This window comes from Epithele typhae (assembly GCF_022376455.1).
Source record: "Epithele typhae strain CBS 203.58 chromosome Unknown BXZ73scaffold_2, whole genome shotgun sequence".
Taxonomy (NCBI): domain Eukaryota; kingdom Fungi; phylum Basidiomycota; class Agaricomycetes; order Polyporales; family Epitheliaceae; genus Epithele; species Epithele typhae.
Genome location: NW_025954193.1, coordinates 769,120 through 785,882, shown reverse-complemented (window position 1 = coordinate 785,882; position 16,763 = coordinate 769,120). Strand labels below are relative to the sequence as shown.

At 59.8% G+C, this 16,763-nt stretch overlaps 7 protein-coding genes across 7 annotated transcripts; 3 read left to right on the top strand and 4 right to left on the bottom strand.

The window, feature by feature from the left end:
- Positions 1–37: 37 nt before the first annotated feature.
- BXZ73DRAFT_96167 (Intradiol ring-cleavage dioxygenase) lies at positions 38–1,027 on the bottom strand (the record flags this gene model as incomplete). The annotated part of the gene is made up of 3 exons (XM_048026999.1): positions 38–266; positions 547–856; positions 916–1,027. 3 exons carry the CDS (start codon positions 1,025–1,027, stop codon positions 38–40), a joined length of 651 nt encoding a protein of 216 aa, XP_047883167.1.
- A 2,729-nt stretch (positions 1,028–3,756) lies between these two features.
- On the bottom strand, positions 3,757–7,445 carry BXZ73DRAFT_86716 (acid protease; the record flags this gene model as incomplete). Its single annotated transcript, XM_048024289.1, has 13 exons — positions 3,757–3,795; positions 4,757–5,216; positions 5,269–5,430; positions 5,485–5,542; positions 5,599–5,647; positions 5,717–5,750; positions 5,828–5,904; positions 5,957–6,093; positions 6,155–6,253; positions 6,310–6,411; positions 6,818–6,886; positions 6,942–7,147; positions 7,225–7,445. 13 exons carry the CDS (start codon positions 7,443–7,445, stop codon positions 3,757–3,759), a joined length of 1,713 nt encoding a protein of 570 aa, XP_047883166.1.
- A 374-nt stretch (positions 7,446–7,819) lies between these two features.
- BXZ73DRAFT_38109 (Metallo-dependent phosphatase) lies at positions 7,820–9,362 on the top strand (the record flags this gene model as incomplete). The annotated part of the gene is made up of 5 exons (XM_048018123.1): positions 7,820–8,235; positions 8,311–8,436; positions 8,495–9,026; positions 9,082–9,127; positions 9,181–9,362. 5 exons carry the CDS (start codon positions 7,820–7,822, stop codon positions 9,360–9,362), a joined length of 1,302 nt encoding a protein of 433 aa, XP_047883165.1.
- Positions 9,363–10,188: 826 nt separating this feature from the next.
- BXZ73DRAFT_38437 (uncharacterized protein) lies at positions 10,189–11,123 on the top strand (the record flags this gene model as incomplete). Its single annotated transcript, XM_048018190.1, has 4 exons — positions 10,189–10,561; positions 10,623–10,744; positions 10,794–11,021; positions 11,079–11,123. 4 exons carry the CDS (start codon positions 10,189–10,191, stop codon positions 11,121–11,123), a joined length of 768 nt encoding a protein of 255 aa, XP_047883164.1.
- A 1,698-nt stretch (positions 11,124–12,821) lies between these two features.
- BXZ73DRAFT_96162 (uncharacterized protein) lies at positions 12,822–13,310 on the bottom strand (the record flags this gene model as incomplete). The annotated part of the gene is made up of 1 exon (XM_048026998.1): positions 12,822–13,310. One exon carries the CDS (start codon positions 13,308–13,310, stop codon positions 12,822–12,824), a length of 489 nt encoding a protein of 162 aa, XP_047883163.1.
- Positions 13,311–14,466: 1,156 nt separating this feature from the next.
- Positions 14,467–15,107, bottom strand: BXZ73DRAFT_73359 (uncharacterized protein; the record flags this gene model as incomplete). Its single annotated transcript, XM_048021885.1, has 3 exons — positions 14,467–14,747; positions 14,788–15,019; positions 15,048–15,107. 3 exons carry the CDS (start codon positions 15,105–15,107, stop codon positions 14,467–14,469), a joined length of 573 nt encoding a protein of 190 aa, XP_047883162.1.
- A 252-nt stretch (positions 15,108–15,359) lies between these two features.
- Positions 15,360–15,952, top strand: BXZ73DRAFT_38287 (ACN9-domain-containing protein; the record flags this gene model as incomplete). The annotated part of the gene is made up of 4 exons (XM_048018158.1): positions 15,360–15,454; positions 15,509–15,588; positions 15,648–15,796; positions 15,851–15,952. 4 exons carry the CDS (start codon positions 15,360–15,362, stop codon positions 15,950–15,952), a joined length of 426 nt encoding a protein of 141 aa, XP_047883161.1.
- Between the last annotated feature and the right edge of the window lie 811 nt (positions 15,953–16,763).

Genomic DNA, 16,763 nt, shown 5'->3' with positions numbered 1-16,763 from the left:
CGCGACAACGCCCCCGGAGTGCGAAACCCCAAACCGCTCAGCAGCTCGACAGCCGCACGACGTGCTCCCCCACGGCCACGACATCGCGCTCGATGCCTCGTTCCGCCATCCGCGCGCCCCACCACCCCACGCTCTCCCGCAGGTCCGCGTGCTCGGCGGACAGCCTCGGGAAGCCGAAGTGCAGCTTCTCGGGCCCCGACGCGTCGGGCGCGACCGTCCAGCAGCGGACGACGTTCCGGTCCCGGCGCGACCGCCAGATGTTCGCCCTGTGAGTGTGCAGTGGCCGTCAGCGCTTTCTTTCTCGAACGGGTCGGGGGGCAGTGCGACGTCGACGTCCTTGCTCAGCCCTCTGAGTCTGAGCCCTCTGCGCCGGTCGCAGACGCGCGAGCGAGAACAAAGGCCGCCAAACGGGGAAGGCGGGGGTGCCACTCCGGTCGCGCGGTCGGAGCTTGACATGGGGCACGCGGTGCGTGGAATGGAGACCCTTTCGGCCCTCAAGAAACAGGAAGGAGGGGAGGGGAGGGGAGGGGAGGGAAGGACACTCACACTTCCGTCGACATGCTCTCCGCGCGGTTCCCCGGGCAGACGTACGCCTGCGTCGTGACCGGGACGTGCACGCCCGCGACCCCGGAGACGACGGCATGGACGTGGCCCGGCCGCCCCGCGTACCCGCCCGGGCGCACGGTGAGGACCTCGACGCGCCCTGCTGCGTCGGCGAGCGCGCGCCCGCGGAGCCGCCAGGAGGCGAAGAAGTACTCGCCCGTGGACGTCGCCTGCCAGAGGTCCACCTCCGCGAACGGGATCGGGTCGCCCTTGGCGTCCTTGACCTCGAGCACGAGCAGGAATGGGTCCGAGGCTGGATTCCGCGTGAGCGCAGGCTTCTCCCACAGTCGCGCGCATCGTCGAGGTGCTTACTTTTCAGATCCTCTGGCGATGCCAACACCGCCTTCCCTTGGTCCACTTGCCGGCTCGGGGCCCCAAGCACGTAAAATGGGCCTTTCAGCGCGTTGGTTACAGTCTTCAGCATGCAGGATGCGTAGGGTGCGTACCTTCGACGTCATCGTTCGCACTCCTCCCTCGGTAACCCAACCACCACAACACTGGGCTCTCCGTACCAATCGTCATCGCAAGCCCAGATCGGACGAGGCTGAACAACCTCCACACCAAGCTCACTCCCGCATAGGGCGCCCAATCGACGACGGTTGAGACTGGCGCCATGGTGAAGAGGCTCACAGGAGGAGGATGTCGCAATCGAGGAGTGCTTGGAGGAGAGATTCAGGTGAGTGAGCATCTCCGACGGACTCTGTATATAACGAGCTCGGGCGGCACACAACTCTTCCGCTGATGCACGGCTGTACTCACAGGTGGAAATGCGACCCCTCGGAGGCTATCACATGTGGTGGAGCGTGACGCCGTTGCGACAACCGTGAGTGTTCTTCCTCAGCTACTGAATAGATACATCGTAAAGTGTCTCGAGTGGTCGAACTCAAACCGGAGCATCAGAAGTTCGTGGTCACCAATTGGTTGTGTGGTCCATCCAACAGAACTCAATGCTGTCTTGAAACTCTGGACTTCTCCCTAGGCCTCATCAGTCACAGCTTGAACTTGATGCACGAGGCCGCCCGGTCTCCGGCTGCGGTGGATGCAACTTTTCTGGTGTAGCGCCCCCGCATGAAACCCGGACCATATTTACTCACAGGACGATGTGAGTTTTCCCCCCATAAACTCTCGCATACCGCTCTGTATCGCTCTGAACAGTCGCGAACTGATAGGGCATGTTCAGGCGACCAGACACAAGGACAGGCTGAGATCTCATTTGTTTTCGTTATCACTTCCACCCAGTCCACCTATCACACGACCCGAGGAACCCTACGGCTTCGAGTACCGCCGAAAGAGGCGCCGAATGCACCCCGACCCGACCCACAAATATGCCCCCGCCGTCTAGTTCAAGTCCGTATGATCCCACCGCATGACGTTCGCGTCTCGGCGCGAGCACCTCCGGGTCGCCCTGGGTTGACATCCCGTGAGTCGGTACTGCGTGGTAGTCCTCGAGGCTCAGGAATACCTGGGACAGGCAGTGCACACTTCAGAGCATCTACCCTCGCAGGCTGCAGAAGAAAAATAAGAAGTATAGCCGAAAGCAAGGGGCCTACGACGCACAGCACGCCACTCCGCACACAGACGGGACTAGAAGAGGCGATCGAACGGGCGAGAAGGCGTTCACACCTCCGACGGCGAGATCGTGCCCCGACCACGCGCACTCGCCCGCGACGCTGGCCTGCCAGAAGACGAGCTCGGCGTACGGAAAAACATTATGAGGAGGTGTGTGCCTGCAACATCAGCTTGCTGACTCCTCGACAACCCATCCACCACACTCAGGGTGCGTGGATCGTAAGTAATCACAGGGCACTCAACTGGTCACACAACTGCAAATAGTCACAACCCGACGCCTCCTCCGTTTTCCTCCTGGAGATGATGTTCACGCCTGTTCACGGAATGGCCTCCGATGCAGGCCAACAACTATCACGGGTTTGCAGCCGAGACCCCGCATCGCAGGGTGACAGGGTTTGAGCACGTAACAGACCGATGAGTACTCACTTTCGCCGAAGCAATCCATGTCTATCGATTCTACATGCATACCTGTGAGGAAAGCTCGATGGAGAGATATCCTTCCATAACCGCACGTTATTGCACTATTGTTTTGACGATACGAGGCACGCGTCCGCCCCAAGGCTTGAAGGCCTCAACGTGTGAACGCCCCAACGCGCGAGCGCAGGGAGGAACGGCGACCGTGGCTGGACCCGCCCCGAGCTTTGTCATGCAGACGGTGTGACGCGCAGGGACGCCGTGTGAGCTGGTGCGCGATCCCGACGCCGTCTCGGACAGCCAGCGATTGGGCACGCACGAGCACGCAGCCATATATATGCAGCCCATCTCGCGACGTGTCGTGCTTGCGAACTTTGCGCCCCGAAGCTCCTCGCGCGCAGGATCCGCGCCGCGCACTCCCGCATCCCATCGCCTCGGCCTCGTCGGAGCAGTGTTCTCCCGTCCTGCTTTTAAGGCCCCATCTCGCCCGTCCACCTCGCACGCCCTATCGCACGCACGCCCCTGCCCTCGCACCATCCGCTCCCGCTCCATCCTCCACCGCACCTTCGCCTCCACCATGTCCGACGAGTCCTTCTACAGCCTCAAGGCCACGCGCCCCGGCAACAAGGAATACGACTTCGAGCAGCTCCGCGGCAAGGTGGTCCTCATCGTGAACGTCGCGTCCAAGTGGTGCGTCTCGTTTGCCTGCCCCCCCGCGTTGCCTTCCGACGTCTGACCGGCGAGGGCCCAACCGTGCAGCGGCTTCACGCCCCAGTACAAGGGTCTCGAGGCCCTGTACAAGAAGCACAAGGACCAGGGCTTCCTCATCCTCGGCTTCCCTTGCAACCAGGTGCGTCCCTCCTCCCCACGCCTCGACCGTCTCTCGCTCATCGCCGCGCTCCCCACCCCCTCGGCCCTCGCTTGATCAACTGCCCCTGGACACCCACGTCCACCCGCCCGCCCGCTCCCGCGGCCCCCGAACGCGCGCCGGCGCGGACCAGTTCGGGGGGCAGGAGCCCGAGAGCGACGAGAAGATCGGCGAGTTCTGCGAGCTCAACCACGGCGTCACCTTCCCGCTCATGGCCAAGTCGGACGTGAACGGCGACGGCACGAACGAGGTCTACAAGTGGCTCAAGAGCCAGAAGGCGGGCCTCCTCGGCCTCACGCGCATCAAGGTGAGTGCGCGGCCGCGACCCCGATTGCGCCCCCCTTGTGCCGTCGGTTGCGATGGCGGTCGCGTTTGCGTCCTGGTCCCGCGTTTGCACGCCCACGCTCCCACTGCGCGCCCGATTCCTGAGCACCGTCGCTGACTCGTACCCGCGCACAGTGGAACTTTGAGAAGTTCCTGATCAACAAGGAGGGCAAGGTCGTCCACCGCTGGGCGTCGACCACGACCCCCGAGGCGATCGACGCCGAGGTCGCGAAGCTCCTCTGACTCCCCGCTTCCAAGCTGTAGCCGACCGGTCTGTGTGTACGTGGCTGGGAAGATTATAGCCCCAAACGACCGCGTGTATGTACTGTATACAACTCACGAAGGAACGACCGCTGTGTAATGTACTCTCGATGGCAATCAGTGCAGAATCTTAATCTCCTGCGCTTTACCCCCTCGTCTCGGCGGTGAATCTTGTGAGAAGCATGCGTTTGAGGGGTAAATGACGGCGAAAGATTCGATACCACGATCGCTGTAATGTCATGGCCCTCCTGTCGTAACGCAGCTTTTTAAACGCATCGTACACTTCTTTCTTACTGCGCGGCAGACGGGTACGCCTACGAACTAACGCGGGATCTAAGGTATGGACAGGGTGACTGTGCGTGGGGGAGGAAGGACGGAGGACGGAGAGAATGCTAGTCACAGGCGCATGGGTAATGTCTCTGTGTGGTACAGCATCGGACGTGTCGTGGATGGGTGGGCTTAGTCCGTATGGCAGGGTCGTCCCAGGGTAAGCCAAGAGAAGAGGAGTGGAAAGAAAAAGAAAACGAAAGAAACAACGAAGTCCACCACGATACTGAGAGAAATAAGTCCACAGCGAGATGCGCGTAAACGAACAAACTATGTACGGAGAAAGGGCGAAAGGTAACTACGCTACTGAATATGTCATAAATATCGCCGGGAGGGCTACAGCAGCAACGAGAGCGAGGTCAGCGACGCGAGCGCGAGCGCGCTGCACACAGCGGTGAGCGTAGACGCGACGCGCCCTGCGCGCGCACCGCTCTGCGTCCAACCGGGGATGACCCCAAGTGTGACCGTCGAGGAGGCGTGCGAGACCGTCGTGACGATCTGGCCGTTCGTGTCCGTGATGATGAGCGTGACCGCCGTTGGGGACGGGAGGAGCGTCGCGAGCCTCGTCGCGTTCAGGCTCTTGGCGTTGAGCGCGGGGGTGTAGGTCGCGTTGGCGAGTCCAGTCGTGAACACCTGGCCGGCGGAAGCGGAGACGGAGGTGTTGAACGTGTATGTCGGCGTCGTGAATGTGGTGGGCGTGTTGAGGAGCGAGTTCGGGAGCGTGGTCGCGACGGTTGCCGAGTTTGAGGCGAGGAAGGCAGCGACGGAGGCGGTGGACTGAGTGAGCGTCGTGGCGTTGGCGATGGAGTAGAAGCCAAGCATAGGCGGCTCCTTGGCGTTGATACCATGGCTAAGAGGAGATCAACCGACACGTTCAATGCTCGGTATACATGAACACTTGCCTGAATACCGAATAGACTGTCCGCAAGAAGGGAGCACCAATTTGCCAGTCGATGCCGTCAGCCTGGGGGGCGCGGCCTTGAGGCCATGAAAGGCAAAGATTGGGATTTCCAGAAGCAGGTCCGATGAGGTAGTCGGTGGGTTGCATGAGAAAGTCAACGCCTCTGTCACAGCGGTGAGCGTCGAGTGTGCAAGGCTAAACGCGGAGACAAACATACCCAAAGTTGAACGCAATGGTGTCCTGGACCTCGCAAGGCACGACCCACTGGCCAGAGTCTAAACCCATTCATGAGCTTAATAGCTGACGGCACCCCGAGAAAGTCGGAACCGACCTTCATCTACAAGACGAGCGCTTTCAATCTTGGAGAATATCTGCGCGACCTGCAGGCAGCCTCGTGTCAGTATACCGGTGTCGTCATGCCCTGGCAGACGCCCATGTAGTGAACTCACATCCTGGTAAGGACCGATAATCCCGCTGGTTCCACTGTCAGGCACGAGCACAAGGAATGAGGAGGGTGTCAATCAGCGAGCCTATATGTGATCCGTTGGAGCAGGACGCACGCGTCGATCAGGGCCAGGGAAGTATTCATCGTCTGTGCGGGGAAGGAAGGGTTCGGAGTGATTGAAGACCCGCTGACCTGTGCACCACTGTGGTTAGCCGATTGAATGTGTTTCAAATGAGATACATACCGAGATCGACTCCAGGCCAATTACCCAGTGCAGATAGCTCGAGCTGTTGCCCGACGATCCGGAAAACGGTGCAAACGGCACAACCTCATTCCATTCGATCAAAGTCCTGTTGTTCACAACAGAACTATCAATGCCCCCTATAGACCCATTGGCGTTCAGTATGTTCTGCATCTAGGAGGTTATTGACTGTTGGCGCACCGAACGTCAAACTACCGCTGGAGTCTCGTGTCAAGCTCAGGCCGAACACAGGGTAACTGAGTGCGGCGCTCTGCGCCATAGTCGAGAAGAACGGTGTCGCTGTTTATGTTTTTGAGCATGTTTGCGGCTCCGTCCGGTCCATGCTCCGAACTCACCATTTACCACCGCGGACGAGATGCTGGAAAGTCTGGGAAAGCCCAGACCAAGCACGCCGCTGATATCGTCGGGAAAAGGAACGGTTGATGACGACACCAGACCTGCGAACACATGATGGTTTAGCACTCGGGCCAGAACGACTGTCCGCCCAGACAAGGCAGGCCGCATACGGTTCCCCCACTGTGAACACCACGATCTTCTGCACAGCATGATGAACACGCCACCCGAAACGCATCCTGTGAGGGTCGCAAGGCAAGGCATCCCATCTGTCATGATACTGCATCCGGTAGGCAGCAGCACATTGCGGGTAAGCCAGCACTCGTTCCGTGGATCGGGTAGAATGTGGCGGAACGCAAGTGCGCGAGGCGCCGAATGGAGCAGCTGCGTAGATTGTCGCGCGAGCCAAGCGAAACACAGCAGAGACAAGCATCAAGCGGGTGCCCTAGCGAGAACACCTGCCCTTCGCGCGCGGATGTGGAGACGCATACATGAACCGACTTTACTCACCCAGTGCTTGGTTCCCCACCGTCATATTACCGATGCTCACAGACTCCCGGGCAATGAAGCCCTTCGCGCCTGGAACGAACGGGACTTGAGGGACCGGTGCGACGTTGAAACGCGCAACACGCACCTGTGCCGTCCGCATAGCTAATCTCGAAAGCCGTGTTGTTGCTGTTGACCGCGCCGAACGTCGCGCTCTCGAAGGCGAGCGGGTATCTTGGCAGATCGCAGTCGCTGCTCGTGCAGTCCGAGGAGACGACCCAGAGGTCGGCGGACGCGGTGTCGAGGGCGAGGCGGAGATTGACGTTGCCGATTTTGGAGAGCGCATAATACGTCCTGGAGGGAGACTGAGTGAGTGCGAACGGTCGGGCAGGGGCGGGTCGGGGGTGCTGCGGAGGGAAGAGGACACTCACTGCTTGTCCGAGGCGAGGGTGAGGGGGACGATGGTCGTATTCGGGGCAACGGTGCTCGGCGTGAGGCCATCGCCAAGGCCTCCCAGGATGCTGCTACGCGCGCGGAGGCTTCTGGTCACTTTGGAGCCGCGCAGGTCTGGTCTCCAGCGGGGGGCGGCACCGAGGGCGGCTGCGGTGGCTGCGTGGAGGGAGGCGGCGAGGAGGAGGAGGGCGGAGAGCATGGCGCGCCTGAGGACCGCAGAGGAGGGGCGGGCTCAAGACGAGGACATGCGTGGGGGAAGGAGGGGGATATAGAACGAGGGACGAGCAGCTGACTGCTGCGGGACAGGCGAAGAGGTTTTGAATGCAGGCGACGCTCGCGCCCGGCTCTCTGACCCCGCACTGTCGGACCCGGCGCTAGCGGGCGTTGCCTCCGCCAAAATTGGGCGCCTGCCCTGCCGCTGATTCCCGCAGTGCCTGGCGAGTCTGCTGAACCCAATCAATCTCGGTTCGACACGCTCGACGACGGTGGCAGCCGTCTCTCTCACCCGCCCCGCACAGCGCACACGTTCCCTCTCTCATCCTCCCAGGCCGTCTGCCGCCAAGGGCTTCCGCCATGCCGCGGTTCTTCACCTTCCTCGCCATCTTCCTCCCCATCCTCGCCGCTCTCTTCCTCTACCGCTCTTCCATCGACCTCCGCGCCCTCGGCCTCCCTCTCACATGGCCTCTCGCCGCCCACCCTGACCAAGAGCACTCCCTCCACTTCAACCAGGGATCCGACCAGCAACCGTTCCAGCCCATCGACGCCATTGACACTGCAGTCCACAGCGCCCGACCCACACCCTCCGCTCCCGTAGTGCCGTCCCATGTACCAGACGGAACCTACACTCGGCGTATAGTCGCCGTTGGTGACCTCCATGGGGACATGCCCAACGCGCAGGAGGTTCTGCACATGGCGGGCGTCGTGGATGAGCACGGCAACTGGTCCGGCAACGTCGACTTCTTCGTCCAGACTGGCGATATCATCGACAGGTCAGTCTCTTCTTGCCGACACCCGTGCATGCACGCCGAAGTACTTACTGCGGCTGCGGACTGAACACCATTCAGGGGCGACGACACTATCAAATTGTACACGTGGATGGACCAGCTGCGCGACCAAGCACGGGCTGTGGGCGGGACCGTTCTCTCCCATCTGGGCAACCACGAGTGGATGAACGCCATTGGAGACTGGCGGTGCGTATTTCACATGTCATTCAATCCTTCCTCGAGTTTTCAACGCGCCGTCTTGCAGGTATGTGTACCCCTCGGAACTGATGACATTTGGCTCCATCGCTGCCCGCCAAAGGGAGCTCTCAGTCGGCCATATTGGACGTTCATGGGCAGCGAACTACTCCACCGCCTCTCGTCTCCCCCTCCACCAGCTCCTCGGGCCACCGAACCTCGATTTCACACCCGGCGAGCCGGGATACCCTCTGTCTCCGCAGTCGCCCGTTTCTCACGCGGCGATCTCGTTTTGCCATGGCGGTCTCGCGCCATCGTACCCCGACCTCAGCCCCTTCCCTTCGCGAATCAACGAGCTCGGCGCGAGCCTGCTCAAGAAGCTGCAGCACCGACCTCAGCCGGCCCCTCATCCCCCATACCCATACCCCGGGCTCCCCGCGGACGCCACGCTGGCCGAGCAGCGGATGTACGGCGCGGACGGACCGCTGTGGTACCGCGGGTGGGCGCTGGACCCGGAAGAGAAGGTGTGCAAGGAGGTGGACGATGTGTTGCAAAGGACAGGGACGCGGAGAATGGTGATGGGACACACGCCGGACTTCCAGGTACGTACCCGCCCTCTTCATTGCCGATACGCCCCGCGCTCATGCTTCTGTTCAGAAAATTGTGTCGCGATGTGGCGGCAAGATCATTATCATCGACACCGGTGAGTTTCCCGCTGCCGGCCGGCGCGAGTTTGGCTTACCTGAGGTACTCCAGGTATCTCGCATGCTTATGGAGGTGCATTATCCGCGCTGTCGATCACGTACACACTCACGCCCGAGTCGGACGAGAGCGGAATGGCACGGTGGTCGGAAAACGAGGTCGTCAAGGCCGTGTACCAGGACAGGGAAGAGGTGTTGGCGAACGATACGAGGGAGATCGTGGGGAGCCTACTCTAGAGCTCATTTCGGGTAACTTATTGGTCTTTTGTACTATTTCACGCATGAGATATGACGGCATTCAGGATAACGCTGAGCGCAGTTCTGGAAGAACATGCGTCCAAGGTGCGTCTCGCGCATTTCTGCTGGTCGGCAGACTCGTCTCCCCATCAACTTCAAACTGCATCGTTAGGTGTCCACGCCCTCAGCGAGGGCACATCCGCCCTGCGGATCGGCGGTATCGGTGGCTGGGCGTAGACTCGTGCGGAAGAAAGTTGCGGAAGACGGAAGACGCGGTCCGTTAATGCTCGTCCGTGCGTTGGCGTTACGTCATGGCCCGCCTTTGGCGAAAAGCCTGCTGGATATGGGACCGGGTGGGAGGGGCTCGTCGATCGACGGCACCTGCAGCTCCAATGACATACTCTCCCTTCCCCGGGGCATATAACCCCACGACTCCTTCTCTCTCCCCACCACCCTCACCCCCACAATCCTTCGTCAACCCTCTATGGCCGAAAGGACTGCGACGACACCCTACACCCGTCCCACTCCTGCCAGCGAAACAAGCACCTACTTCGACGCACCCATCATGTCCTGGAACAATTCCAGCGAGACCACCCCCGCCCGCGCCACCAGCCCTGCTGCTGCCGCAGCCGACGCGCACCCCCCTGCCATCTTCGTCGCGGGCAAGGCACCCCCATATAACCCCGAAGACTTATTCCCCTCGCCCGTGTCGGACAAGCACCCGCTCAGCCCCGCCCTCGACGCCGCGTCCACCTCCAAAGCCCCCCGACGCGGCCCTGACGCGCAGTCCATCCGCTCCCGCCGCTCGACCGCGCAAACGGAGCCTATGGAACCCATCCCCGTCGTCTGGCACGGCCCCGAGGGCACGCGCGACCCCGGGCTCGACGCCGACGGGGCCGTGCGCCGCGACGCGCCCTTCCGCCGCGCGGCCTCTTTGGCCTCGCGCTCGCAGCGTAGCATCGTGCGAGGCCGCCAAGGCGACGACGGCGGGAGCGACGGGGAGCTGAAGAGGTCGACGAGCGCGGCGACGAGCTCGCTCAGGCGCGCACGCGCGAGCATGAACGGGGGCAGCTTCGCGAGCGGGGCGGGCACGGTGGGTCCGCACGCGCGTGCGCCGGTCGAGGCGTTCCACGAGCGGAGCCGGAGCGCGGAGGCGTCGCTGACGGAGAAGCAGCGGCGGAAGCTGAGCAGGAGCGAAGGTACGTCGATGATGTTTCTGTCTGCCTCCTGCGAAATCCTTACAAATACTTCATTCTGCAGCGAAGGAAGGAAAGAAGGTTGCGAAAATCATCAGGGCTGAGGGCAAGATCGAGCAGCAGGCTCTGGATGTGGGCATGGGGGAGCTTGTGGAGGCGCAACGCCTGCAGAAGTCTGCCATCAAAGTACGTGTCCGTTTGCTGTACTCGGGAGCGGATTTTGACCTTCGGGTAGGATGAGGCCAAGGCCGGGGCTGCGTATGCCAAAGCCCTCAAAGAGTTCCGCAAGGTTGAACTCGAGTTCTTCGCAATGCGCGCCAAATATGAGCGTGCTCAAGCGGACCTTCAAGCTCACGAGGATGCGCGGGATGCGTCCCGTAGCTTCGCGCGTGAGACCACGGAGATGCTGCAAGACAAGAATAGGGAGATCGAATGGTTGCGCGCACAGAAGGCCGTGGATGATGTGAGTGTCAACGTCTTTCATTGTGGCCACCAAGTGCTGACGGCATCGATTTAAAAGCGTGAGAGGGCAGCGAAAATACGTGAGCTCACTGGGAAGGCTTAGACTGAACACACGCATCCGCATCAGACCAACAGACGTTTGCTGTCTGTGTTTGGCTTTCAGTAGTCTATTCGCTCTGGGCCGCAGTCAATCTATTGTATCTTATGTCAGTAGTAATTGACAAACCTCGTTCAAATCACGTCCATGCGTACCTGGGGGCTGTCCGGGGCCCACAGTCGACGTCGGGCCTTTCTCCCGCCTATCCGCATGCTTCCCGCCCCTCCCGTGCACGTCCGCTTTTTCCATGTGTTCTCTCACGTACACAGGGGTTTTCCGCCCGACTCACGTGTGCGCGGGTACAGATCGACGTTGCTGAAGCTCTTGGAGTGTCCACACGCTCCATACGACGACGAATGGACGACTGCAAGGCATTAGAGCATCTTCAAAACCGCCGGATTCGTCGCTCCCCGGCCCCCCGGTCCTCGAGGATCTACGATATATCCTCCCCCACCCTTCGTTGTACCTCCACGAAGTCGTCGAATGGTCTCGCCGCTGCCTGCCCGTGCCTGCCGTGTCCTTGTCCGACTCGGGGTTTCGCACAAGAAGCTGCGAAAGGAGCACGCTCAGATCACCTCCCGGTCTTCGCCCCCACAGCTCGTGTTCGTGAACGACTCGAGCAAGGACAACCAAACCATCCAAAGGCGGCATGAACGCGTTTTGAACGGGCAGTATACTGTGGAGAGAATCTTGGCTGAGCGGCCTGCAGGTGAGTCGTGACGCTTCTCCATCCTCCCCGCCCTCCCATTGAATGGCATTCCGATCACCGCGCGGGCGGTGCAAATCTCAAGGTTTGGTGGATGGTGCTGAGTTCCACGATTGCGCTGTCGCGGAGCCTGCATGGTACATTGTCTCAAGTCGTCTCGGTCCTCGGCGTCAGGTCGCGCCCGCGCGGTGGGACTTGTACGATTTTCTCCGAAATTTTCGGAGCGTTCGTGCCTGTTGCTGCTCGCGTATCATCGGAGCTGGTCGGGCAGTCATATCGGAAACAGCTGTACATGGGTATTACGGTGTAATTGAAGACCGCTTGGTAGCTGTCACCGAACTGCATCCCGCCACCATGCGTCTCCGAGAGCTTCTCCCTGCGGACCGCTGATGTGACGCCAACTCTATTGCACAGAGTGGACATGGGCGAGGGCGAGAGATCATGAGAGCGTGAGCGTACAGCTCTGCGAGTCGAGAAAAGAGGAGAAGATCGACGCGCCGCGAGGAGGGCGAACGCGAAGAGAGGCAGACCCGGTGAACGCGCAGCGCGCGAGGTGGATGATGACGAGGAAATAGACACGGTGAAGACGGGGTCGTTCGCGCTGGCGCGGGCGTTAGAGGTTCTTCCGGTCATTGGTATTGCTGTCACGCTTGTTCGCGACTAGCCTATGGACCTGCACAAAAAGTTGGCGAAGCACCTATCGGACTTTCTGGACTTCGCTTCTGTACTACTATGCTGTCACATCGACCTATGGTCGGTCTATGTGCTCCCCTTATATCACTCAGATCTCGCGATGAAGTACACGTTGCAAACCCCCAACAAGCTGAAGCACAGTGTACACAACAAGTCCTTTCGCCTCTTCCATGTCTACTCCGTTGTTCTCTTTCACGATCGCCGTTTCCGCCGTCGGTCATTGGACCTCGCAGAAAGGGGCTGCTCAATCAACAGAGTCAGCCATTACCACCGTTTACCCCATTCGAAACACACTCACCGCGTGCTCACGATACGAGCGCGAAGTCGTTGAACGGCCCCCCGCTGATCACGTTGACGCAAATGTTGACGGCCGGGATCTTCAAGAAGTCGTGGCACCCCGGCGGGCCCACGAACACCCCGAATGGCAGGCCCTCGTTGCTCGGCTGGACGATCGCCATGCTCACGAACGGCGTCGTGCGAAAGCATGTGTTCATGGGGGTCGTCAGCAGGTCGTACGACAGGCAGTTCGCGCAGTTCAACGACGGGCAGATGAGCAGCGTCGCGGGGAAGATCGCCTCCCCGAGGTCGGTGGACGGGCCCTGGAAGGAGTCGGAGGGGAGCGTGCCGTTTTCCGCGCTCGTGGGGAGGGGCGCGAGGGAGGAGGTGAAGTCGAGCTTCGGGAATGAAGCCGCGGCCGCCAGGTCCGAGGCGGAGGCGTCCGAGGCGGAAGCCTCGATGGGGTTGGCGTGGGCGTAGGCCACAAGGGCTGCGGCGACGAGGGTGAAGGAGAACATTGCTGTTGGGATGTATGGGGTAAGAGCTTTGGAGAGCAAGGGATACGCTGCGTCTCACTGGCGTTCGTCGTGGTTCAGTTGGGCCTTTATGGCTCTCTTTGAGCGCCGTGTTCCAGTATTTTCCGCCATACGAACACCGTCTCCATTGCGATGTCAGCCCCACTTAGCCCTAGCAGACTAGTCGTCGGACAGCAAGGGTCAAACTGCGACGGATAGGGCCGAGTATATGAGAGCTGGGAAGCTCCATCCTGCAGAGAGACGGTGGTGGACACAGTCGCCCGTGAAGTGGGTGTTATCCGAGTAGTCAGCAAGCCAGGATACTTGAGACTACGGCTGCTCAAGGGAGTGAGATATCTAGTGTTCTGCGCGAGTAAAACGAAGGGAATGTGAGTATATGCGTAAGCAATAATTTGCATCCTGCCTACTTGGGCACAAGGGGGTGACGATGACACAAACATTGGATAGGTGAGTGCCAAACGGGCAGGGGGAAGTTGCCTGAGGCTACAGGAGAGGACCCCGGGTGGACGGCCAGCGAACCCGTTGACCGCCTGAGGTTCGTATTGACCCCTGCAATGCATACGCAAAATCGATTCCTAAAACGGACGGCTAGGAGGCTCGGAATGAAGAAGTGACGATGGGATAATGGTGTATCTTGAAGGGCCTTGTGCGGATTTATCATACCCTTGGCGTGAGCGCGCTGTGAAGCGTGAGGACACACGGACCCCCCTGGACGTTCGTCGACTCATCGCGTCGTACATCGACACCTCCCCGGAATGAAGACCGCGACGGTGAACATCCTGCCTGTGTATATTTAGATGGGTCCTTCGTGGGGAAGAGATCGTCAGAGACAGACGGGTGTGGGAGGGTGAGGAATGGGCTTGCCTCGAACCAGTCGATGAAAAGTCTCGAAAACAGCGATCGCCACATCGCAGCGGCATCCCAGTTCAAGCCTCCGTTGCACAAACATGGCTAGGAATGAGTCGAAGGGGCGGGGGGCAAAGCGCTGAGTATGGATGACAGTACGCGGTACGAGGCCAAAAATCTACCCTGTGGGGGAAAATGTAAGACGTGGATCGATTGTGCATGTAGTTGTGTTGTGTACTCACGTAGACGCAACTCGAGCCTATGATTAGCGGGAACCCCGGCCATCCGCTTTTCATGCATCTTCGTCAAACGAGAGTAGTTTTTTGTGCTGCTTCTTTAACTTCTTCTTGCCACCCTTCGAGGAGGCTGGTTTGACTGCATCATCACGTCCATCGCCCACCGCTTTGCGTTTGGTGCACTTGCCCTTCGCAGCTCCAGAAGAGAATGACAGGCCCTGCGTTATCGCGTTTGTCGTATCCTTCTGTTTCGTCTTTTCCTCCTTGGTCTTCTCGTCCTTTTCATCGTGTTCAGGCCAGCGGAGGCAATCCCTTGGCTGAAAGCCAGAGTCCCCGCCTCAGCCGGCATCCAGAACGCATGTCAGACACAGACGCACCTTTACGTTTCTCGTTCTCGACCTTCCGCCGCGAGAGATGCTTCCCTTCCTTCAGAACCACAATCTGTGGCGTCTCGTCCCCGTCGTCCTCGTCCGCACTCCCCTGCTCGTCGTCTGGGCGTGTCGGGATGGCCGGTCGGCGGGGAATCGGAGGGCGTCCAGAACCGTCGTCCTCGAACTCGTCATCATCGTATTCATCATCACCGAGCCCGCCGCCTCCCAGACTCCAGTCCTTTCATTCGTGCCAGGAAGGCAGGCACCCTGGCCTGGTAGGACAACCTCGACGACAGCTGTGCCCGCGTGGGTTCCGCCTTCGACATTTCGAGCAATGAGATCGCTGGTCAGCCGAGTTAAGGCGCAAGAATCGCAAGATGTCGCTGGCAGATTATCGAGCTGGGCAACATGCACAGCTGCGTGCGTGAGGGCGTGGTTGAGGAGTAAACAGAGAACACAGCGAGCGCTCAGTCTTCCTCTGGCCGACCTTCTGCACCGTGTTGGCCTCGTTCCCCTCGGTTCTTCTGCTGGTCCCGCAGGCGCATACACAAGCTTAACCCCTTTTACATCCCATCAAGATGTTGCGAACTAGTGCAGTACGCCTTGCAGAGTCTGTCTCAAAGCAGCCTCTAAACTTGCGAGAAGCGAGTGCCATGCTCCTACCCCCGCTGCCGTGCGTACCGTCCATGACTTATATGTATCGCTGTCTGATTTTATGCGCCTGCAGACTGTACCGTAGGTTACTTCGCGCTCACAGACACCTTCCTTACGAGATGCGCCCCCTCGGGGACGACTATGTGAAGGCTGGTCAGTGCCTTGGTCGTCCTCGCCCACCCGCACTCCTCTGACACGTTGGGCACCGGTAGAGTTCCGGAGACACAGGACGACCGACAACAAAGTACACATCATCAGCTTTCTGTCGCAGTGGAAGGTGTACCTTGACCAATTACCCGCGGGTCCGGGCGGGGCTAGGGCGTTCAAAGGCAAGCCGCTCGACCCCACTACTCTCGAGAAGGTACCCCGTCAATGCAAGCTTTCCGGCCTTTCTGACGTGGTACGCACTGCACAGATGTCCGGCGAGCAACTGGGTCAATTGTATGAGGTCATGCACGCTACTAAGGGTGTCTGGAAACCTGTTTCCCCGGAGCAAGACGGAACGAGCAACTCATAGCGTGCCCCGGGTCCGTTCGGGCTGTCTTAGACGCGTCCTGGAGTTAGACTCGGAACATGGTAAGTTCTATGCTTTTACGCAAGGCTCGTGTTCCAGGAATGGAGGACCTGACGCTGTTGGTGGCCGCTGTTTTGTCTCCTGCTATTGCAATTTCATAGCGCCACTCTTCTGTGCGTTTCACCGACCAGCCCTCGAGTCAATGAGCGGGAGTGTACGGAGGGCCTACAAGCTTTACAGCCGTGCGTAGTATGTAGAGTACCGAGTTTGTGCACAGGCGCTTACTGCAGTATCCCTCGCGAGGCCATCCGAAGGTTGTGTAAGCCACGTGGGGAAGGTGTTAACGAAGCTTTGAAAGGTGCAGTTGGGATGCGTGCTTACACAAGGCTTACAAGCGTTTTTTGCAGACCCGACACACTCCCGTCGAACGCGTCACTCCGAAGTGTATGCGCGAGCTGTTTGGATTCGATCACGCTGCGATCGCTGGCACAGACGGCCAACGAGGATCTCGAAGCCACCAACTGCAGCAAAAAACGGCCTGCGGCGTACGTGGTGTCTGTGCCATATGACACCTATAAGGTCCCGTCCATATACAGGTCGACCCGCAACAAGTTCGGCAAGGTGTGCTGAACTTCATACGAGAATATACATGCTCATGTGCCACTGTTGATGGCCGTCTGTCACCAACCTAGTCTGCTTGACAGGCATTCATATGGACGATGTCGCTTCCGGAAAGCAGGGCAAATGCCTTCTGTCGAACGGGAGGTTTTCAGAACACGTTGGCAGCTTTAACCTCCATTTCCTGGCCAGCTGC